Here is a 25,400-nt window from a genome sequence, read left to right on the forward strand (position 1 = left end):
TCTCTAGCCAGCATTAAGAGAGGGACACTGATAGACAGGGTTCATCTCACATTTGATGACCCTCTGCAGATTCCATCTCCCAACACTTCCTGAGAAGCTCCACTCCCAAGTCAGATGTCTTTCTTCACTACCTACAGGTGACTTTTTGAAGGGCACTGGACCAAACTATGCCAAATGGTGGCACATCCAGAACACCACCCAAAGCTTTTAAAAATCCCATGTGGTTTCTATCTCATTCTCAAGGAAAAACCTTAAAAAAAAAAAAAAATCCACTTTCTCAGTTCAGTGCCATTATCAACAAAACCTACCATCCACTGAACTGAAAAAGCTATTTCCAATGTTAAATGAATACTGACATTTTTTCTGCTTATATAAGCCCATAAGGATGTATCTGTTTCAAAGTGTTGTGTTCAATGAACAAGAAATTCAATTTTTAATCAAGGTTAATGTGGTATTATAGATTATAACAATATGCCCCACGGACCTGTAAGAAAAGTCTCAGGTTGTTTGAGTACACAGCTTATTTTCATTGTTATTAAAGACCTTCAGTCTACAACCAAATACTAGAAATCCATAAAAAGGACAGCAAGAGCAATAGCTAACTGGCAATTTGGGGTTTACCACTGTAAATATACTTTAGGGTTATAGCTGAATAAAAATGAATGACTAAAAGGGATATCTTGGTTCTAGTGGTAACTGCATGTTGCCTTCTGCAGTTCAGAGTTGCAAAAAAAAAAAAAAAAGAATTCTGACTGTCACAGCTTTAATAAATACAAGATTAACAAATTACATTTCCCTATGCTGTGTTAATCATAGCTGTCCGTAGCACATTTCAAATCCCTCACGTAAACACGCATCATAATTTCTTTAGAAATTGGTTATCTGAGTTTTAGGATGCCCTTGCACTGAAGTTGAAAGGTAGAGTTAAGGGGTTTTATATATGCAGGAGACCACGAATTTTGCTATCCATCACCACAGGCTATAAAAAAATGACTTGACAAAATCATTTGTTAGGTGAGACAGGCGTAGGAACATAAGACATTATCCAATAGCTGAAATGCAGACATGACAAGGTAATATTAATTGCACAAGACAAGACATTTAAAAGTATTAGCTCAGCATTACCAGTTTATTCGATCCAATTAGGGCTATTCATCAAGGTAAATAACTACTGGAAAACTAATCTTGTATGTTCCTCTGCACACTGCCACAGTGTCCAACCAAAGTGATGGCTCATGCATCCAGATATTTTACTGTTCCATACAACCAACAACAGTTCAGAAGAGAATGGGAGAAGCTTGTGACTTGAATTTAAATTGTCATAAAACACCTGGCAAAAACAGGTCCCATCTTCTTCTAGAAGCAACATGAGATCTTACACCCATATGTATATTAATGAATGTGTTTCCAATGCTTTAATTTACCTTGATGTAAATATTATGACAAACTATTACTCACAAGATAATGCTTTAGGGTTTTTTTCCACCCCACACACTGAATTTTTAATTAGAGGTGACTTCAAAGTGTGGGTACTTTCCACCACGTCAGCCTCCCTTTGTTTGAGGAGAAAGCACATTAAATAAGGATCTTGCTTAAAGTTTTCTCCATGACAAAATGAATTATTAATTAACATGTAGCTAAAAGAATGTTTGCCAGACCAGCAGAAAGATATAAAAAGAAAACAAGATCTGCAGATATTTTTTAAAACATGAATGCTGTACCACAAGGCAGATTTTATGTCTTTCCAGTTCAGTCAATTTAGTCAGTTTATGGGGCACAGAGTCAGTTGCTGGTTTTGATAGCATCATGTTCTACTGTCCTAAACACTATTTAGGGCTGGTTTATCATTGTCAGCTCACAGCCATAATTGAGCTCAAAGAGGTTAAACTGCCCACTGAAATGATGTTTTCCACGGGTATACAACAATTTGAGAACCAAAACATCTCAGTGCTACTTATAGTCTAGTAGAGAATTAAATGTCTAATCCCAACACTAGAAGGTAAAGTCACAGCAGGAGATTAACGACTCTAACAGATTGTTAAACTTTATAAAAACTGGCAGTATGAAGCTACCTGTAACAAAAGTTTACCAAGGAGCACCTTATTCACCTTTTTCTTTTTAATGTGCATTACACGCTGTAGCCAACAGTTTGCAGCTACAGAGCACTCCCAAACAGGTATTAATCGAATTGAAAGAGATGAAAATAAAGCCTTCTCCACTGCAGTTAAAGTGTATCTCCTCCAATATGCTGTGAAATTGAGTTCTGGAGAATAAGGCAGTGACCAGAAGAAGGTACTGCAGTATAGTGCTAAATAGAAAGTCTCAGTTAATTCTGCACACAACACAACCCATGAAGATGTGACCAAAAAATGGTCGACTGAGGGAAGTGGATACTAGTGCCATCAGTTATACCTTGATAGTTTAAGCAGTAAAAAGATTAATATTTAAAGCAAATATCACACTTGGACACCCAAACTACAGATTTCTGGAACATACTACATAAGGTTATTTAAGATTTGAGCTTAAGATAAAAACTCAGCAAGAAAAGCTGTTTCAAAGATTGATCATAATACTTCATATATATTTTTTTTGTGTGTGTGTATGAGCTTTCTTCCCCCTAAAAAGAAGCTTCCCTAGACAGGAAAAGACTGGGGGTTAAATTACTAATGGAAAGCAACCTGAGGTGACAATTTTTGACCAGAAATTTGAAGAACCATAAGACACAAAAATTACTCCTAATTCTAGATCACTACAAAGGATTCCTCAAAATAGTATATTGTTGATATAGAAATTTTAGAGTGCCTTTTCAAAAAAATAAGAAAGGCAAGAACAAGCCTCAGGCTTGATAACAACATTGATGCAGTTATATCAAAACAGAGAAAAGCTTCTAAGCTTGGGGGACAGGCATCCTCATACCCCCCAAACATATGAATGTTATCAGGGCAAGAGCTCTGTCTTACTTCATGTCTGCATAGAACAATAAAATCCCAGTGCTGATTGGAGTGCTGGGATAGTATCAAATATTACTTCTGTCAATGAAGAATGATACAGGGCATTAAAAGGCAGAGGACAGTACAGAGATTACACTCAAAATACATTGGAAAAGCATCACAGAAATACAGGTAGGGACTTGAAGAGGCAGTGGAATGCACAGCAAGGTCAAAATATTCCAAAAGTGAAAGGTAGCAGTTAATTTTCACATTCTGTATGGCTGGGGAGGGCAGAGCTGTGACAAGGAGAACATGGAAGGATGAAGCTGCAGAAGAGGATGTTATATGTGAGAATGAAGGAGGGAAAGATTGTAGGTTACCCCAGCAGAGAAGAAAAGGGATAGTACTTTGATAAATACCCTTGTGAACACTGAGGAGGACTGTAAAGTGTCAAAAAATGTCACTAAGACTGCACGCCTAGAGGCTCTGATGCAAAAGAAGTGTGACAAAGACAAGGGTAATGAGCAAGAATAAAAATCATGGATTAAACAACTGAGAACCACAACACATTGTGTATCTTCACATATTGTCTCAGGCACTGTTAAAATGATATTTAAATTGAGTAGAGTGGCTTTGGAGCATTATTTTTTTTTTTTTATAAATACAGTAAATAAGAAAAAAAATTGGCAACAAAACTGTTCTGGGGAGGTTAAATAGATATTTGGTCACAAATGCAAAGGAAGTTGTCTGTGAAAACCCTGAGTTATCCTCACTATGAGAAGCATAGTAACTTCACTTGAAAGCAGTTTCTTTGTTTGGGGTCTTGTTGGTTTTATTCTTGTTTTGGTTTTATTCTTTTGTTTTCTACTCCTTCACAGTAATTTTTCATAGAATTTCTACAAAGAAAATCTCACAAACATTTTTTTTTATCTTTGGTTGCTCAATAACAACTAAAAAATAACATTGAAGACATTTTATAATATTTTAGAAATAGCATTACTGAACAAAATTAATATTGAGAAACAACTGCGATTTTGAAATACCATTTGGAAACTAAATTCTATGTACTTTGCCATTGCTCATAAATTCATTAGGAGGACATAATTATAGAAGTCTTAGGAGAAGGACTATGTTTCCTCTACACTTAGAGTGCTCCCTACCTCATGCTGCTGCATTTTTTGATAACACACACCAAAATGTGAAGCTGTCTTTACAAACCCAAGCTTCTAGAAGTTTCTTTAGCTGATGTGACTACAGGTCATTCTCTAGCTGATGTTATTGAACAGTGAAAGCTTCTTTATGTAAAGCTATCATCAACAGAAATTTCTTGGTTTTTAGTTATTTGGTTGGTTTAGGGATTTTTCTGAGTAATAACTTTATACACTTCCATTGAGCTTCTCCCACATCTGCAGCATCTCTCATTAAAAGCAGTTTTTTAAAACCCCAGACTTTTTTCTCTGCAGTGATTAGAGAGCTAGGCATCTTCTAAAGTTCCTGGAGTGAGTACAAAGAAATGTTGAAATACACGAGCTTTTATGAAGACTCATTATTTGAGGAATAATAGACAAACTATGTGTGGTAATCTATCCTAACACCATATAGCTGTCACCGAGTTTTGCCTCATAATTCCTTACAAGCCACTTTGAGAGGCCAAACCTCTGTGCTCACAATTTCATTCAGTTACAAAAAAAAAAAGTAAAAAACAAATCCCTATTTCACAAAGTAAAACCAGGTATGGCTACTACACTTTGTATTTCAGCAGAAAAAAAATAATCCATCATGAATATTATGTAGCAGATCAAAGTTCCCTTAATTTGTTGAAAATGTTACATGCTGTAGCCTTATACAAAACTACCTGATGTGAGCAGAGTTTCCTGAAATATGGCACCATATGTGCATCAGTAAACATTATGTGTAGAGTAAATTAAACCAAGCCTTATAATTAGGCAGTAAGGAAATTACTGCAGACCTGAAAGAGTAAATCAGCAGTATTAAAACACTCTCCATTTCCTCTGAAGCACTTCAGAGCACCATAAAAACCTCAATGTCACAGTGGTAAACATCTAGAAGTGCATTTTGAGGGAGACAAAGACACATGCCTTCAAATCAGTTCAAGTCAAAGTCACAATTAAGTGAAATTTAAATAATAGTCCACTGCCTCCAGAGTTTTAGACCAGACTTTCAGACACTTTTCTAAAAAATCCTTTCCTAAAATAAATACCCCAATTAGTCTACCAAATGGGAGCAAACAAAAAGTGGATGCAGTATTGAACAGTATGCTGAGGGCTTACAGTTCTCTTAGTCCAAGCTGGTGAAATTCAGAATATGCCTGCTTTTTTTTTTGCTTTAAGAAGTGGCTCTAAATTCAGTGGAAGCTGAAAGAGGGCTTTATCAAGGGGAACATTACTATCTCCGCTTTATAAGCCAGCAATACACAAGACTCCCTTCTAACATCTTCTAGGTAAACCCAGTAAAGAAGTGCAGATGACATGGCACATCCATATTAAATGGATATAAGAAATAAACTTGTAGTGCTAGCACAGGAAGAAATGTGTATCAGCATTTGACAGACCACTTTCAGAAAGCCAGCTTCCAGATTTCCATAATCAAGCACACTAAAGTCATTACAGATGAAAACAGAACCTATTAAGCAACCAGAAGAAGGTGATGAGTTGCTAATGAGCAAGGGCTGATGCCATGGGTGGCTTTGGGTTCAAAGTCATTTAGGTTAACTTATAGCTGGCTCCCTTTAAAAAAACCAAGATTTTGTCAATAAGCTTTTTCATGCAACAGAATGGGGCAGTATCACCAATCACACCTCACTTTCCTTTGGGAATAACTGATACTTTCTCATTGGTAATATAACACAACCATAGAAAAATATATGATCCAAAGGAGTCCACTACATCTTTGCTGCAACTTTGCCTTTGAAAAATAAGTCATTAGTAAATATTCATGCAAGATTAAATTTTGAAGTTACAACTCTCTTGGATATTCTGCTATTAAACCCTTGCATGAAGTTTCACATCTTCAAAACACTGCATCACTTGTTTACAAATTCTCAGTGTTATATGACAGAGGCAAGGTCCATGACTCCATCTATGTGTTTTTAGCCCTCCTTAAATTATAGAGATCTTGATTTAAAATAAACTACCTTCAGAATTTATAACCTTAACCAATTCCCTCTTGTGTGCAACAAATCATAGAATCATTAAGGTTGGAAAAGACCTCTAAGATCATCAAGTCCAACCAACACTCAACATTACCATGACCATTAAACCATGTCCCCAGGTGCCACATCTACACATTTTTTACATCCCTCCAGGGATGGCGACTCCACCACCTCCCTGGGCAGCCTGTTCCAATGCTTTGCTACTCTTTTAGTAAAGAAATTTTTCCTAATATGCAATTGACACCCCCCCAATGCAACTTAAGCCCATTTGCTCTCCTATTGCTAGTAAGCTGGTAGAAGAGACCAACCCCCCACCTCACTCCAACCTCCTCTCAGGTAGTTGTAGAGAGCAATAACATCTCCTCTCAGCCTTCTCTTCTCCAGATTAAACAACCCCTGTTCCCTCAGCCACTCCTCAGAAGACATGCTCCCCAGAACACATCTAACTAAAGACGCATCAGAACGTACTTTCACAGCAATGAGAGGCAGAACTTCCATCCACAGCCTCCCTAGAAATGCACCTATTGCTGCAGTGTTGACTGGCCTCTATAGCTTGAAAGTAAAAGGACTGTTCAAAATTACCTTCAGGCTCCTGTTTTTTGGGTGCCTAGATTAGGAAGCATTTTGTTCATGGCTCCCTGTATAGGAAGAAGGATGAGCTTTTGCAAAGTATGTCTTTGAAACTCCAAACCACCCTCTGAAGGCGCACTATATAGGAGATTGAAGGAAACCAGCTTCCTTATATTATCACCCAATTTCCATACTTGCCATCAGCTGGTGTGAATTCTCAGGGTTCTCTTTTTTCTCTTCCCCCTTAACACAAGTTTTTTGTTTCTTTGGGTGTGCTGTTCAGCTTCTCAAAGATGCTGAAAGGAGATGGTTGCCTAATATCTATTAAGTTTGATTAGAATCGGGTTCATTGTTTTCTTATCAAGATCTTCTCTCTCTGTTTTGTTTTCTGAGCACTCACACTTCTTCTGGGCCTACTCCTTAATATACAGATGCTGCCAACCTCTTAAAGCTGTTGCAACACAGAATACCTAAACTGAGGCTGCTGCACCTTCAGAAACAACTTCACTTTTCTGTATTTCAGATTACTCCTCAAAAACTGTACAGTAACTCTTATTTGTCTTCATAGAGCACTGTGGAAGGGAGAGAGGATTAAAAATAAAAATCAGTAAATCATGACTCTGGACAGGAAGATTTAATTTCTAGGTGCTGCTGTCCTCCCTACAGCATTTGATAAGTCATCCAATCTGTACATGAGGCAGTAGATGGGCTGCAAAATGGTGATGGTAAAACTTCCTCTTTTGGAGGGGGTCTTGTGTTTTCTTCACACCATTTACACACTGTAAAGAAGAAAGTTCTGCATATATTTGGAGAGAGATTTAAGTTCAGAGGCTGAAAACATTATATAAGAGTCTATCCCTAATGTAATCTCTATTCTATGGGTTAGCAGCAATAAAACCTGTTCCAATGGAACAGTTTTTTTTCAGTTTTAGGTGTCCCTTTAGTCTAGTTGCATGAGCTAATATCAATGGTTTTTATTCCAGAGTTTCTCTAGAGTCTGCGTCAATTTTTGGCAGGTTTCAAAGTGCTAAATAATTATATTTTTTTACCACAACTGGTATTCATAAACAGTAGTGATACAACTTCATCTAAGTGGAAGTGACTAACGAAAATAGCAAATGGAGATACGCTGCCTCTCAAGAGCTAGGAAATAAAGGATATGACAAACAAACCTAGGGACATTATGAAGCCTTTATCTAATTAAAACTGTTGTAGCCAATATTAAAGTACACTGAATTGCAAGTGCTTTCAGAGACCTATGTAGTAGGTAAAAACTGAGTATGATCAAGAAGTTCTCCCCAGGATCTTTTCATTAATATTTTCATACTCAAAATTTTCATTAATAAATCACAGAAGGTACTTGTCTCATCAACCTTTAACCCTTTGAAAGTTTGACTTGTAGCCTAATATAGCTTCCAAAACAGAATCATAGACTCATAAAATGATTTTGCTAGGAAAAGACCTTTAAGATCATCAAGGCGAATCATTACCCAACACTACCAAGTCCACCCCTAAACCACGTCCAGGGATGGTGACTCCACCACCTCCTTGGGCAGCCTGTTATAATGTCTGATAAACCTTTTGATGAAGAAGCTTTTCCTAGTATCCAACCTACACTTCCTCTGGTGCAACTTAAGGCCATTTATTCTTGTCTTATCAAGAACTATCAAGGAATAAAACTAAGTACTATAATAATTGTATCTGTGCAACTGCTGGGAGGTGTATTAGAGAATATGGCTGATAACAGACTAATGATTACCATGCCTGTAGTCTACCAAGTGTCTTACAAAGGTATTTGGAAGAGCACAGCTTAACACAAGGATAATGTAAATGACCAATCAAAATATATGTGTCATGTGAAAAGATGTACTAACTCCAGGACACAAAAAGAATTGATTAGAAGTATGGAAAGGAAAATATGGCTCAGATATATTATTTTTTAAAAAAATTGTCTACTGCAAAGTATGTGACTGAACAAATCTCTGTGTGTGGCTTGTAGAATGACACAATAGCACAGTCAGTATTTACATTAGTTTATGCCTAAATGGCTAAATCTGATCCTGAGTACCCAAAAGTACCTCACCATTCCTAGGGTGCTAGTAGTGTCTCTTGAGAAAAATATTCTGAGATACTTCAGATACTGTGAAAGAACAATCAATATCTCAACCTCTATCAATATTCATAAGAAAGAGGGAGACAAGCCATCCAAACCCATACAGAAATTATGGAAGTTCAGCTTTCAGCCTACAAAGCAGCTGAGATTCAATAACCAACAGCAAAGACAAAGCACAGCCACATGTCAATCCCATTCTTGGCAAATCATGTGGGAAAACACTCTACATGTCACTGCAAGAATAACGTGGAAGGGTTTATTATGGATAATAACATACTAAAGTTATACAATACCAATATTACTAGCACTTGCAGATGACAGATTAAAACAGGACAGGACCATAGAGTTGACCAATAAGTGTTTTGTTTATAGACTGGTCTTCTGAGGAAATGAGGCTCACTACAGTAACTCTGTTTATTTTTCCAAATACGTTTTAATGTTTGCCATTCTTAAAACCATCTGACAGACAGAAAGGTCTTCAGGATGCTAAATAGCTGGAGTTTGATGAAAAATGGTCTGAGCAGAACAGTAACCAGAATTAGAGTCCTATTAGAGTTGATGAGAAGCAGAACCTGACCTGGCAAGTATGCTCAGAGCCCAGAGAGCCAGCTGTATCTTGGGCTGCATCAAAACCAGTGTGGTCAGCAGGCTGAGGAAGGTGATTCTGTACCTCTGCTGGGTCTCTGGTGATACCCACCCTGCAGTGCTGGGGCCAGCTTTGGAGTCCCCAGCACAGGACAGACATTGACCTGTTGGAACCAGGCCAGAGGAGGCCACAGAGATGATCAGAAGGCTGGAACATCTCTCCTGTGAGGACAGGCTGAGAGAACTGGGTTATTTAAGCCCAGAGAAGAGAAGGTTCCAAGACATTATTGCCTTTCAGTACTTAAAGGGGACCTACAAGAATGCTGGAGAGGGACATTTCATAAAGGCTTGTCGTGATAAGGCAAGGGATAATGACTTTGAATTGAAACAGGGTAGATTAAGATTAAATATAAGGAATAAGTTCTTCACTGTGAGTGTGATGAGACACTGGAACAGGTTGCCCTGGGAGGCTGTGGATGACCCATCCCTGGAACTGTTCAAGACCAGGTTGAATGGGACTCTGAGCAACCTGCCCTAGTGGGAGGTGTCTCTGCCCATGGCAGGAGGTTGGAACTAGATGATCTTTCAGGTCCTTTCAACTCAAACCATACTGATGAGATAGCAGCAGAGAAAAGGGTATATCTGAGAAAATGTGAAAATCAGAGACCATAAGGGAGGATCTGAGATTATTGCTCTAGGAAGCCCTTCACAGACAGTACCATACCAAGGAAAGCAAGACTTCAATAAATCAAGATATTTTGAATCCAGAAATGATGACAGCTTTCCATATTCAAAGTCACCACCCTAGCTGCTAACTGTATGCAGCTACTAATAGGCAGTTGATGTTATTTTGCTTTTTGTGGTACCTGCCACATATAGTACTTTCAAATTTTTGCTTTATTCTACTTTGGAATAAAACTTGAAAATATCAAAATTATCAAAACACCTTAAAACAATGGAAAGATTTTCTTGAAAACTCTCAAAATCTGTTTTTAATTTTCAATATTTATTTATATGTTTATATTTCTATTTCCAATGCTAAGCTAAAATAAACTACAAACTTTCAAAATGAAAATTTGATACAACTGAAAAAAATCCAAATGTGACTTTTCATCTCTGGCTTTTTTTGTTTGTTTGTTTGATTATTTTCAAAATCAAATTTGTGAATAATTTCTGTCATTTTTTTCTGTTGAGTATTTATTCCATACTGTGTATCTCTGAGTAGCTTCAATAATGACACAAACCTAAGTCTACAGGAGGTGGAATGAATTGTCCTTAACAGCTATATGAGTGTGTCATTTTCAGTATAAACTAAGAATAACTGATAAAAAAATCTTGCTGTTTTATTAGAATTCCTTCCACTTGGAGGCACGTGAAGTATTAGTCTGACTTGAATGGATAAAAATGAAGAATTATTTGATTTCAGTCTCCTGTATAGAATACTGCAAACAGGCTGCTCTGTTAAATACATGGCAGTTGAGATACCTGCTCTTTAAGAGAAAACAAATGGGTTTGGTTATTACATCTTCTGGGGAAACCAACTGGCTCATACAGACCAAACAAGCTCAGCTGATCAACTGGAAGAGGACACAAGGCAACGAGATGATGGCAGCAGAGCAGGCGACAGCGGCACTAACAGGTGGGACACCAGTGGTGGTGACAGCAGAACAGCTGGTGCCCTGCTCATACAACTCCAAATGATCTATAGACCGTGTTGGACCTCGCTAGGCATCCAGTCTGTGTATTAGCCAAACTCTTTGGTGTGCCCTTCCTGCTTAGCTTTGTTTCAATGTCACTGCAGAGCTGTGATGCCTGAAATACTACGCGTGTTCTGTTTTAGGATCAGCTGTAGTATTTATTTAGATTAAATATTAGGAAGAAATTCTTTACTGACAGAGTGGTGAGGCACTGGAACAGGCTGCCCAAGGAGGTGGTGGAGTCCCCATCCCTGGAGGGGTTCAAAAAAATGTGTAGATGTGGCAGTTGGGAACGGGGTTTAACAGTCGTGGTAGTGCTAGGTGATGGTTGGACTTGATATTAGAGGTCTTTTCCAACCTTTATAATTCTATGATTTAAACAATAGAGTTAGCTTTCTTTTTTTTTTTTCCCTATGGAGATAAAACAAACAAAATAACTGGCATCAAGAAGCACCCTGCTGCTGGTCTAGCTTGCTGTAGCACACAGTGAAAGATGCTTTTAGATTTCGGGTTTTTTTCTTTTTTTTTTAAATTTTTTTCTTACCACAGACTCACATACCAAGAGGAAAAAAAAACCCAAATCCTGCCAATTGGCACAAGTTGCTATCAGACACAGAACCCTGAGCTTTTTCAAAATTGTTCACAGTCTAGTAAGAAATGACAGCAGTAAGCTATGGGATGGTGAGATTTGTCTGCTTCCAAGATCTTGATCAGTCTGACTTAGGATGATGTTCTTACTGGCAACTTATATTAAGACATATAATTAGAGCTCCATTATAGTTTTCCAATGCCCAGGAGATTTTAAATGATGAGTACAAAAGATGTAATTCAACCAGATTGGGAAATATCAATGTGACTGTAAATTGTGAGATGGAATTTTAGCACCATGTATCCCATCCACAATCATTCCACATGTCTGGGTGTTCTGTAGATAATCAAATAAAATTTGAGAAATAAAGAGCTAAGTAACCTGGGGGGAGAAAGGAAAATCAGTCTTAGATGGTTGACTACTGAAGCCTTGCAAGAGAGCCTGACTACTAAATGAAATACAGATATACCTACTTCATTACAAAAACATATTCTGTAGATTGTCTAGTTTTATGGAGGCAACATTAAGCTTCATAAATCTCACAAGGAAGCTTTAAAAGAGAAACAAAAGGTATTCAATAGTATTCAAAGTTGGTTGTCTCTCCCATGATTAGGCCAAAATAGAAAGTCTGAAACAGTGTAAGACTGCAATCTCAGCAGTGGCCCACGTCTTCTTAATCTTCAAGCCTCTCTCCCCAGCTATTAAACTACACCTCAGTAAAATCCTCAGATTCTGAAATTTGGGAGAGGATGTAGAGACAGCTCTGGGCAGACATGCACCTGTATAGTGTTGATTATGCACGGAAAGAACATTGATTATGATTCTAAAGGATAATGATTTATAACCAGAATGTACACTGTTGAAAGCAATGACTCCAACTTCCTCTGTGCTTGTGCAAAACCTGACAAAATTATGATCGAATCTTCATTAGTTTACTAGCAACTGCCACAATTTAATAAACACTATACCTCCGTGATTAACTTTCATAAATATCAGAAACTATATTAAATGCTTCATCTCCAAGCAGGAGAATATTATATATGTGCTCACTTTAGCCACATACAGAGTTCCAGCCTTTCTGAAATCGAATTCAACACCCATGGGACTGAATATATATGAGAAGCAGACAGTTTATTAAGAAAGGTGCCATTTTTATATCACGTTTTGGAGTAAATTTGGCTTTAGAGATGAGTAATTGAGACAACTGCTGAGAGCCTCACACAGAACAGCAACTCATGTGTTAGTCTGCTACTTCCTTCCAGCAATAAGAACAAAGGTGGGAGGCAACACATGGTACCAGCTCCGCTGCAGAACCTAGGATCCCACAAATTTGGAGGTCAGAACAGTGGAGATCTTTCTTCTCTCATTAGCTGAGCAACAGATGTGATGCTTGGCTTTATCCAGGAGAGTCAATGATTCGTGTAGTCTCTAAGTCCACTGCAATATTTTTACTATTTGGAGAAATCAGCTCTGAGAATATGATCCTCAAATACGTTTGCAAGAGTTCAGGAAGAGATTAAATGAGCTAGTTTCAGCAGTGCAGAGAACTGATGCCAACATAAAATCATAGAGTGATAGAATGGCATCAGCTGGAAGAAACCCTATAGATCATCTCATCCAACCTCCATGCCATGGGTAGGATGCCTCTCAACTAGACTATGTTGCTCAAGGTTTCATCCAACCTGGCCTTGAACACCTCTAGGGAGGGGACATCCAAACTTCTCTGGGCAATTTATCCCAGAGTCTTGCCACCCTTGCATTGAAGAACTTCCTAAAATCTAGTCTAAACCTACTCTCCTTCACTTAAAAACTATTTCCCCTTTTCCGATTGCTGGACGCTCTTGTGCAAAGTCCCTCTCCAGCCTTCCTCTAGGTTCCCTGCAGGTATTGAAAGGCAGTTATAAGGACCTCCAGGGTCCTTATAACCCTTCTCCAGGCTGAACAATACCAGTGCCCTCAGCCTATCCCCACAGCAGAGATGCTCCAGCCCCAGGATCAACTTTGTGGCCTCCTCTGGACTCATTCCAACAGATCTGTGTCCCTTTTATGGTGGGGACACCAGAACTGGACACAGTATTTGAGGTGGGGTCTCACAAGAGCAGAGTAAAGGGGGAGAATCACCTCTCTTGATCTGCTGGCCACACTCTTCTTGATGCATCCAACATGCTATAGAGGACACTCTTCCTGTAACTATCATGTTGCAAATAGGTATTGGAAGATACATTTAAGTCCTTACTTTGTAGATCCATGGGGTTTGGATCATTCTGACTGTGGCAACTTTTGATTAGTCAGATAATAACATTTTTTTTCTCAATTTTTAGAGACAATGTAGAAATGGAATCATCTCAAAAGGAGAAAAAGGAAGTACAAAAAGGCAATCCCTCCTGCCTTAACTTGAAGTATACAGAGAAACCTATAGAGGGTTCCCTTTCATTTTCCAATCTCCCTTCTATTTTTTTTCCATCTAAAGCTTTTTGAACAAATCTTTCAGTCTTATTACCAAACACAATGATACAGGTAATATAAGAAAGTCACCTTTATGATTTAAACTGTGCTTTAAAGTTATTTATTACTTTCCTCTATATCTTCAGAGGATCTTTATTTAATATGGTACCTTAAAAGTTTTCTTTGAAAATATTCTGCTTTTACAAGCTTTTCCGTATTCTGCTCATCATTCCTGTTATTTCAATGAGAATATTCAAATAAAAAACAAAAGAAACACATATGCCAGTGTTTTTATGACTGGGGTTGCTGGGCTGCAAAGGCAGTGAAGGTCTGGCCAAGCTGCCTACCCTCCCACATATTAAGACCATTGAGGGTTACATTTGGAACATGTTTCAGTCTCCCTTTTTTTTTTGGCTCAGGAAGTGATAGTCTTTAGCTTATCATGTAGTCTAGCATCATACCCACATAAGGACAATTTTCTTTATACCTCTACAGGTGGTAAAACCAGTATGAACTTGAAAAGCAAGCACTTCCTTGGAAAACTAAGCAGCATTATAAAGAGCATAGATTACCTGTCTTCGAAGGTCTCGTGTTTTCTTGGTCATCTTGTCAATAGCAATGTTGAGTGGGTCTCCCTTCTCTTTCCTTCCAGTCTGTTAAAAAATGAAATTTTGGGGTTAGAGAAAAATACTCCAGAAAATATGCAGTTTTTTTTAAAAAAAAATAGTCCAGACTTATCAAAGGAAATTTGCACATCTCTTTTTGTTTGCTTCCATCAAGTTGTTATTTCAAATGTGTTGATTTTAACATGTTTACGTGTGGGGTGCAGATTATTTTAAAACAATCCTAAAATGATAAGAAAGATTAAGGTGACTCACTGGGGACTTCAGAACTTTTCCACCAATAAATTATGTGCATACATTATAGCCCATGCTCCAAAAATCTGGCAAGACCTTTCACTATAAAACGAATATTAAGAGTTTCTAATCTCCATCCTGCCAGGCACTGGGAATGTTAAACATGATAATAAGCAGCAACACAGCTTGAGGACAGAAGGAAAATGGTCCCTATGGCTGTAACAGGGATCATACTGGCAGACATTAGGTGCAATATACAGAATTCCACTTAAAACACTTTCCTGCAGGAAGTCTGAAAGCAAAAACCCTCACAAAGATTAAAAAGGGGGAAGAAAGCTTTTTGTGGCTCATAACCAATGATAAAAAAAATGTTTTTTTAGGTTCAATGATACAAAAAACATTAAGTGACTTTGTCAGCTGCATTACCTTTCTCTTAAGAGAAAACTGCTTCGCTAAAGATCCTTCACATCTCTTATCACATTGAACTCTGTCTGATAGCTTTTCATCAAGAATCAAAACGATCTTCCATTCTCTCTGGCAGTACTCTTTCCTTCCCAATGCTGTTTTCAAAGACACCTATTTAGAATTGTTCCTTGCATATGATTAAGAGCAATTTTTCATTTCCAGCTGAGCCTAATAGCATATGTTTCTGGGAACTATTGAGAAGTCACTTTTGGGGTGGGATAGGGATTAAACATACCCTTTCAGTAATGATCTTTCAAATGTACAGCACTGTTATCAGCTCCACGTGGCCACCTTGGCAAATGGCCTGTGTTCCACTCTTCTGCATTAGGCATTCATTCCAGAGAACGCCTGCTTTCTATTATTGTCTGTAATTCTAATTATGATACCAGGCCAATGCTTTTATGATCATTTAGAAATCTGCAAAACCCATCCCCCACCCCCTTTTTTTTTTTTTTTATTTAGGAATTCAAACATAAAAATATCAAGTGCCACCAGAATTTAATACAAAACATAAATTAACCTCTTAGGTTTTTAAAAAGAATCCATTACAAATTCTGGAGTCAATCGTACACATTGACACCAGAACACTGACAGAGAGAGGATTTGCTATGATACAAGAGGAGGCATCTGTGTAACCCGTTGGTATTTTTATCTCACTTTTCTTGTGCTCATCCTTTGACTTAGTTCCTCTGCTCCCCAGCTAAAAACTACAGCTTTTTAGCCTCAGCAATATCAAGACATGCTTTTAGCTTTATTGGTCCTGAATTCAATCCCTGGTATTTTGTCCAAGACAGCAGCTGTCATATGTGCACATGTTCTATAGTTTTTCAAGCTGAAATTTCCCAATAAAAATGAGGCAGATAAGTTTGGTATAGGAAACCTCTCTTAACCTATGAAGTGATACAATGGGGAGTGCCAGATGAACTACCCTTAGTCAGGTTCCTATTTTGTTAGTCTACAAATCTATGTTCTGAGAAAACTTTAATTCCTCCTGCTGTGTGCTGTGTACTGGCTGAACCAAGTGTCCTTGGTGACATTACCATTCTGGGATCCTTTATTTTCCCAGGCAAATAATTCAATTTCTTTAACTTTCTTAAATAATTCTCTTTCCTTCTCACTGTTTACTCTTTAATGCATTGGTTTAGAAAGACATATAAACATCTAAAATGTTTTGGGACATTTTTTTTCTAGGCAAAAAATTAACTTTTTTTAAAAAAAAAATAATCAGGGAATAATTTGCTAAATTGTGCAAATAACACAATGAGAATAATGAAAAAGCAAATGCCATGACACTTAGGGCTATCTTGGGAGGGTATTTTCTAGCTCTCAAAAAAAATAACTAGCTAACAATTCTTCTTCACTGATCTCATGCAGGGCAGATGTATTTTCTGCTCACAACTGACGTGCAAAGTCAAGCATCTCATGCTTGGCACCCATTGAGGGGGATCAGAAAATTGTCCTCTAATAGGATCTGGGGACTTCTTTCAGGGCAGTCAGGTATGGGATACAATGACACTGAATAAATTAGGCATCTGATAAACTGCATTGTTTAGAAGCAAAGGCTCCTGACATTCCCTAAATGGTCCTTGGAAAAAAAGTTGAAATTTTGAGATTGATGCAAAAGTTTGTAATTTAGGTTCCTAACCTGGATGTTTTCTTTTACTCATAGGAGGAAATTATTATTGACAGTAGGCCCAGAGTAGTCTACATCTAGCACCTCTCCTAAGCCTCTCTTCAAATTTATCCTCTAACTTTTTTAGTCTAGTTTTAAACTGCATAATGAGCAGCCCTTAAGGTACATCCTATTGGGAAACATAAGACAATTGGGAGCCCTTCTGTGACCCTTAGGCCACACAACACAAACTGTCAATATCCATCTGGCCAGCCTCTCCTCCTTCCAAAACAGAGAAAAGCCTGTTTTATGTTGTTTACCAAAAAACACTCTTCCCTGTGCAATTGCCCAAAACATGGGAATCCAATCTGAGATGCTAAATGGCATGAACCAGTCTGTGCTGGAAAACAGGCTAGCAAACCAAGTGGACAGAGATCCAGTTGAGCTCCCTCAAAGACAATATTTTATTAACATAGATGAATATGGCTGAAGTTGTAGAGACACTTCTCACGTTCTGCACCATTTTATTTATCAAGGAATATTGTGTCCTTCACCTGTTACTTGTAAAATGGCTACTGGCTTTTAATCTGTATATAAACCCCATTTCTTCACAGTATGATTTCAAAGAAGGATAAATTTGTTTAGTAAATCACATTATTGAAAAATAAATAGCAAGGCATGTGATGTTACATAGCTTCAGGCAGGTTTGTCAACCACCATCTGCTCTGTGCTGAAAATACAAGTTTATTAAAGTTTATTTATTTAAGTCCTTAAATACTCTTATATTAATGCTGCTCTGTGATAAATTTTTGGCCTTCTTTCCAAGAGGGGATAGAGGGGAATTTAGTGGTTTCCTGTGTTTCTGAAAAAAAACCATAAAGCTTGGTATTGAGCCTTATAGCATTTCTCTGTTAATCTTTTTCTGCAAAGAGAGGAAAGATACTTTGGAGATGGGATAAAAAGGAAATAAAAATGGCTGTTGGCATTGGGTTAAAAGGAGGAGGAGAAGCAAACAGAATTCCTTGAATGCCAAAATATTGGTATTCAGAGCTCCTGTGGACAGAATTACATGTATTCATGGTGTAATAAGGAGAACTTTGTTACAGTAGAATTTATTAATCTGATTCCTGATTCCTGGTGACCATTAGCAGCATTTGCACACTGTTTTTACTCAAAATATTTTCCAATGATTCTCTCAGTCTCTGTTACTCCCATTCAAATTTCCTTAGAGATTTTCCCAGCCTGTTTGATTTATTCTCAGTTAACCAAGATGAGCTAATTTCCATGGGCTTCTGACCAGGGGCTGTGCTGTCTACAGAGTATCCCAGGCCAGGACTTGGTCTTCCATTGCACTTCTACCCCTCAGAGATCACACAACATAAGATCTAGATCTCTGAATATATTTTTCAAGGACTTTTAAGCTTGATTTCCTACCTGGCATGAGATGTTGAGTCATTTTTCAATGCATCCATGCAAAGTTAGTGGAAGAAATCTAAGTACTGTTCTATTACTCTAGGAAGCGCCTACAGTCACAACCACTGTCAACAATATTACTTGAACAATAAATTAAATAGAGAATACAATCATTGCCTTACTTATATATAAGCAAAGTCTAAAAAGCTTCACAGGTAAAATTGCATAATACCAAGGCAAGCACTTAGGGAACTTCAACTGCATTTAGTTAGGAAAAGTAATATAATAATAACAAAAAACACTTAAGGATGGTAAGAAACCATCTAAGCACCAGCTAGATTGATCTCTGCTTAAAAAAAACACTGTTTCTCCTTTTGAAAAAAAAAAGATCTTTTTCCTTTCCTTCCTTTTCTTCTTTTTATGAGCTGTTCACAGTTTATACTGTTAGAACAAAATAAAAATCTCCTCAAATATTTGCCACAACTGTTAAGGACATTTATATCCTGTTGCTTGTTCTTTACAGAATTCTTTTGCTTGGTCTGAGGTGCTTAATAGGACACTCGGTTTTTAAAGAATATCACAGAATTAAGACATAGTTAGGCCAATCAACCTAAAGACATAGCACACTGGGGATGAAACAAAGTCAACCTTAGGAGATGCTCCAGACTGGAACTGTGTTGTTATTTTTGAATAATTCCAAATACCACCAACTTGGAAATCAAAGAGGTTAAATTTCAGCACATGGAACACACAATTGCTGCTACCAAAATTATTATTATAAAGAGGGCTTAGAGATGACGATAATTAATACCCCTGTATTAAAAATCTTAGGATTACTTACATTTGTGTGAGATGCAAACCCACTATTTTAAGCATATTATTTAAAAAAAAAAAATATATATATGTATATATATATGTAAACAATGCTAGACAAACATGGCAGACAATAGCAACCTATTAAAGAAGAGGACAGAGTGCCAAGAAATATACAAAAATGCAGCAACTACAGGCCTGGAACATAATTTCACAGACAAAAAACCAAAATGTATAACAATTAAACGAGTGACATTAGAGAGTTATTATCATTTGCCTTTAAAGGTCATAGTTTAGATGTTCAGTGTTTCAGTTTACTAACAATAATAATAGCATAAAACTGTATAAGAAGTTTGGGGACCACTGTTCACTCATTCCTCTGTCTTCTCTGCTGCTTTAGATATAAGCCAAAATATTTGGCAGAGCTCAGTCTTTTAACATATTAGGTGTTCCATGTCTAAGGTATCCTCACTGCCATTCATAGAGCAATTTAGCCTACAGGAGACAGGTGGAAAGATTGTCTATTGATCCAAAAGCTACCAAACCTTGATATACTTTTATATTTTCATCATCCCCTAGGTAGATGGTTCCATTATTTACAGTTTATTCACAACTTCAATATCACAATTTTTTATTAAGACATAAATTGCTGCTCAAAAATATATCTGTCCTAATATTTTATTTTAAATGTTGAACAACATCACTCTTTAAAAACGGCGCTCATGTTGAATTGTCCTTTTAAAGGTGATGAAGAAATGTCAGTACTAAGAGGAAAAACATTTTGAACAACAGACATAAGCTGCATCAGTGTTTTTAAGGAGAAAGCTGGGCTTAAATGTACCAATACTGAGTCTCCTTCTGGCAGGTTAAGAAGACCAGTTTTGGGTCAGGAAAAGGCTAAACTATATATCCCAGCAGAACAGAGCAAGTTTCACTGTAAGTTGAAAATCCTAGGTATTCATTAGGGACATGGGCCAAGAAAATATATTTTAGGAAATGTGTGCAGTTCCTTTATGGATGAACTCAAGAAGATATCTTAGAATAAATAAATTTTAAAATTATAAAATAAATTAAATTAAATTTAAATAATTTAAATTTAAATAATTTTTTTAAAAAATTGAATGGTGAGCAGTCTTTTAAAAGCATGGCATGATTGTGAAACTCTTCTACTCAGGTCAGTGATTTCATCCATACTTTATGTTTATTCCTATAAACCAAATTATTTTGTTTTTTAATGTTTATTCTGAGTAACTACATTGGAGTTTCTGCAATCACCTGTTTTCCATCTGCAGTTTTGCTATGGAATCACCCCCTGTGGAATGAGAATTGCTACATTCCCTTTTCCTCTTCATCATAGTTTATTTTTTTTTTTCTTGTGGAAAAAAAATACATGGAGAATTTTGCATAAAGGGGGAAAAAAGGGATCTTGCTCCATTGCAATAAAACTCTGATTTACAGGCTTTCTTCACGGTGCTTCCCAATACCACTCAGAATGCCAGTCACTAAATAACCTGCTCATAAATGTATGTTACAGACAAGAAGCTATCCTAAAATAAAACAATTGCTTTCAGCAGTTTTTAATTACCTTACAAAATTGTGACCAGATCAGATTGAGTGTAATTGGTTCCAGTGTAGCATAAATAATCACAACTATGCAGAAAATGGGTAAGCCACATCCCTGCAATCCCAGATAGTAAATAAAGTCAATAAAATTTAAACGAAGCATGAGCAAGACACAGTATCAGTACTTGAGGTGCACAAATCTTGTGCTTGGCCTGGATCCAAGCAAGGTTTGTCTAAATTGGTATATAATTAAAATTAAGTATGTAATGAAATAAAGAAATTATGAAAACTGAACATGCTAATGGCTGGAGAAGATTCTCTTTTTTCTATTTTGTCCATGTTTTCTTTGCAGCCCACATTGCCACAATACCTAAATGCCTTTGAAGTGGTGAATTGGTGAATTAAGTGGTGTGTTTAATATCACCTGTGCTTGGTTTCTTCTTTTATCTTCTCACAAGAGGGAGAATTTTTTGTGTAGGGGAGTATTTTACTTTGGTTGGTTTGTGGCTATTGTTTTTCTGGTTTTAAATCATTCACTGTTGTATCTACTTCTTGTCTTTTGGCCATAACCAAGGTTTTACAGGACCATCATCAATGACAGCAGTTTGATTTGAAAGACCACTTAGGTTTGGGGCTTGATCTTGCTAGTTCCCAAGTGGTTGGTCCTTACTGCTACTTTTGGTTGGTATTTACCCATAACCACACACTGGCATCTAAGCTTCCCTAACAGAGAACTGCCTGAAAAATTTATATTTATAATGATATTAGAGGTTGCCTAAAATGGAGAACTTTTTCATTCCTGAGAATGAAGGTAGCAAGTTGTTACTTTTGGTGGTGTTTTTTTTTTTTTTTTTTTTCTTCCCTTTTTTCCTGGGTGGCTTTGTTTTCGTTTGTAGATATACATTGATTATTTCTGCATTTCTGTGTATTTTTGACCCTGAGTTTTGAAGTTCACTGGTGAGACACAGTCCTCCTTTTCTAGCTACTAGCCAAGACTGGATTTTACAGTATACTGAGGTACCAAAACTGCAGAAAAGGCAACTGGTGTGACTTTCCCAAGATACAAGATGAGTGTAGCATAAATATAATTGAGTTTCATTAGGGAAAACATATGCATTTGCTGGGTTTTGTTTCTTTTTTTTTTTTTTTTAAGGGGGGAAAGCCATGTAGCTATTAGAAGTTCTTCCCCAAGGCAAGAATATCCCACCATCACTTAAGAGTTCTGTCATTTAATTAAATTTAGATCATAACGTAGCACACGCTGGCATTTCAGAAAGCAGTGATGGTTTTCAGGGTACAACTATCTCATTTAATTTTACCATCTAAAAATACTGAATAAAATCTAGTTACTTCAGCTCCTTCTACTTTCAATATATAGTGACAGGCATTTTTAGAGCACCCATCTGTCTTACATACTTATTTTAATGTGGGATATATCTCACTACAAGGGGTTGTTTCTCTCCATTGAGTGGATCTTGTGGTACTAGACAATTAATTCTTAACCACCTAAGTTTCATGAGAAAAAACCCCTTCCTGATAACCACAAAGATTGTCCAGCTGTCCTAAGGATCAGGCTAGAGACTGCATCTTGGACAAATTCTGTGTGTTTTGGGTGATTTTCATAGAGAGAATTGAAAAATCTTAGCATCACAAAGGCACCTATACAAGCTTCCCTTAAAAGACATTCTTACACTTCTAGGTCATGATATTTTGAGGTCCTGTAAATAATTCACTTTCTTTCTTTCCACTACCTAAAAGAAACACACTTCATAAATTTTAGATTTAGCATTGGATCTTAACAGCCTTGCTTGTTTCTCCATGCTCATTTTCACCCTTCAAAACCTCTTAACATATAACACATACAAACACACTTTTAATACTTTGGTCATCACCACCAATGGCCTTAAGACACTGCTGTGTAAAAATTGTTCTAAATCTTTGGAGTTAGAGGTGTGATTGCAAGAGACAGTTCCTGGTCACAGAAACATCACAACCTAATGAAGAAAAAAGAAACCAACCCCATTCTAGCTGGATTTCTCTTATCTGAGCTTTCTCATATGCCAGAGTTACCCTAATTTGGAACTGAAGTTTACTGATAATGGGGAAAAAACAAGGAAATACAGTTGGAGGAGCCAAGACTGATAACGTGAGACAGGTTTTCTGATATGCCCTCAAGAAATCTCTGCAATGTGAGTCTATATCACTGCAAATGCAAGTGGTACGAGTCTTAGTATGCCTCTGTATTTCTGATCCAGGTTTCTGTCCTAATGTCCTTGAGAACTGATGTCTCTGAACCTTCCTCTCATTCCTTTCTGCCTGGTGGAGAAGGGGACTTCATAACAATATGTATTAGAATACTGATCTGCAGAATATTTCTTGTACTTAAAGGGCATCATTTCCTTTGCGATGCTTACTCAGAGGATTCAGAGGAAAACATGAGGATTTTCATAAAATAAACTGCATCTTTCTATTCAGAAGATGTCAGTACACAAAATTGATGTTGTCACACTTAAATGCATATATTTATATAAAAAGAATTTCTGAGGAAAGAAATGTGGATGGTGTAAACTGTTCTAGAACCATCAGCTTCACTGAAGTCATGCTAATTTACACCTGATGAGAATCTCCCCACTTGTCAGTTAAATGAAATCCTGCAGATGTTTCCATTTAGGTCAGAAATATTTACTCCAGAATTCAAAATTATTCTAATTTCTTCACAGACATCTACTTGCAAAGGGTCCACTACAAACTCCTCATTTAACCACCAACTGCTTTCCAGCTGTAAATTGCAATCTGCTTTTAAATCACTTCTGGATGGCTTCTCTTAATCTGAAATAACTGGAGGAAAGGGAGATAGTACACATTTTTTCTTTGCCTTTAGATATAGGAGATCACAGAGAGGGACTATGTAAATAAAAAGTGTTAAAATTTACCCACTTCAATACAAGCTCTAGAAAAAAAATCTATTCTGTTTTGTTAAGCATAATAATTAAAGTTACTAAGTAATGAAACAAATATTAATAAAGGCTTCTATTTTCTAGCAAAAGGCTCAATTTCATAACAATATTTCATGACAGTGTTGGCTTCTGTCGTGTGGACCATTATTCTTTTTTTCAGCAAAAGAGATTTTTAAACAAATAGACTTCACTGACAAATGAAGTGACTGTTGGAAGTACATCAAAGAGTTCACAATGTGTAAAGGTATTAAATGAACATCTGTAAAGAACATAGAGGTTTCAACTATGCCATTCTATTTAGATGCAGAATTGTTAATGCCATTGAGGTGGGTATTATATAGCCTTAGAGTTCAACCCTCACAAATCTCACCTGTAGGAGGCACAGAATTCTCTTGACTGTGGTTACAGTGCTTTGATTATCAAATATCAGTGAAAAATCAGATTTCAACTGGTTGGTTGCATCTGCCATTACCTAATAGATCTAACATGAGATGTGTATCCAGTAGTACTTCTTCTGCTTTAATTCTCTCAAGCTTGTATTTTGTGGATGATCCACAAGGAAATGAGGTGTAATTTACTTCCTGTCAAAAACGAGTTCATCAACATATGCAAATGAAAGCCAATACTAAGTCAATACCTGTACTCAGAGATTTAAATGCTTTCTCAAATTCATTGCTACTTTCTCTTCTGTTATCTTGCCAGCTTCCTCCAAATCACCCAGGTGGGTTCTTTTTCTTGTTGTTTTGCTTTCTCTTTATCCCCCAATCTGTTCGGAACACTTTCAATTACAGTCCACACAGAAACACTATCTGAAAGCATTTTGGCTGATGTTTCTTGCAGCCAGTGAAACCCCTGCTGCTTTCCAGATCCAATACCCTACTTGGCGTTTACTTGCAGCCTACAAAATATCAGGTTAGTGCATCTGTCAAACTTTCTGAGGGCAGTGAAGTGTGTGTGGCAGCAAGGTGTTTCAGCCTGGCATATCCCCAGTGAAAACTCCACCTGCAAGCAAATGATGAACGTGAGGTTTAATTGGGCACATACTGTAACTTAGTTACCATTTTGAATGAATGGAGATAGAGGAAACCCTGGGAAAGAGAATAACTTTATCATCATTACAGTAATTAATCATTCACTGTGAGTACTGGCTTCTTTGTGGCCACATGTTCATTTATAGCACATCACCACCAGGAGGAACTTGTGATGAAACAAAACCACAAAACAAAACAAACCCAAAAGAACTGTTCAAACTCCAACCAGACTTTCAAAAGAATGCAAGAGCAAACGATCAGCTCCTTCTGTTTTTACAGAGTGAAGCCACAGCCTACTCCTTTCACCACCTCAGATCAATGTGCTAAGTGATATCCATTCAAACGACTTGTCAGTTTAATCAGAGGAAGTGAAACACAATTACAGGGCATTAGTGTAAAAGCCAGCACAGAATAACAAAAATGTTCATGTGGGATAGCTGAAGAAAAAGCTTGTTGAAAATAACTCTGACATTTTCATCAACAGTTTTGTTTTGTTTTGTTTTGTTTTTCCACAGAAGAAAATCCCCTTTCTAAACATTATTAGAAACTAATTAGACATAAAACAATGCTTTAAATCTAGAAACTGAT

At 37.0% G+C, this 25,400-nt stretch overlaps 1 protein-coding gene across 1 annotated transcript in view; it reads right to left on the reverse strand.

Moving 5' to 3' along the window:
• The window catches only part of LOC103769652 (catenin alpha-2-like), a gene marked incomplete at its 3' end in the record, with an annotated part of 72,623 nt that extends 57,590 nt beyond the window's left edge, over window positions 1-15,033 (reverse strand). Inside the window, exons 1-2 of the mRNA XM_008936869.1 lie at window positions 15,022-15,033; window positions 14,674-14,754 (exon numbers count right to left, since the gene is read on the reverse strand). Of these exons, the coding sequence (XP_008935117.1) occupies window positions 14,674-14,754; window positions 15,022-15,033 (93 nt within the window). The remainder of the gene's footprint in view (window positions 1-14,673; window positions 14,755-15,021) is intronic.
• Window positions 15,034-25,400: the final 10,367 nt, after the last annotated feature.

This window comes from Merops nubicus, unplaced genomic scaffold, assembly GCF_000691845.1.
Source record: "Merops nubicus isolate BGI_N331 unplaced genomic scaffold, ASM69184v1 scaffold693, whole genome shotgun sequence".
NCBI lineage: Eukaryota > Metazoa > Chordata > Aves > Coraciiformes > Meropidae > Merops > Merops nubicus.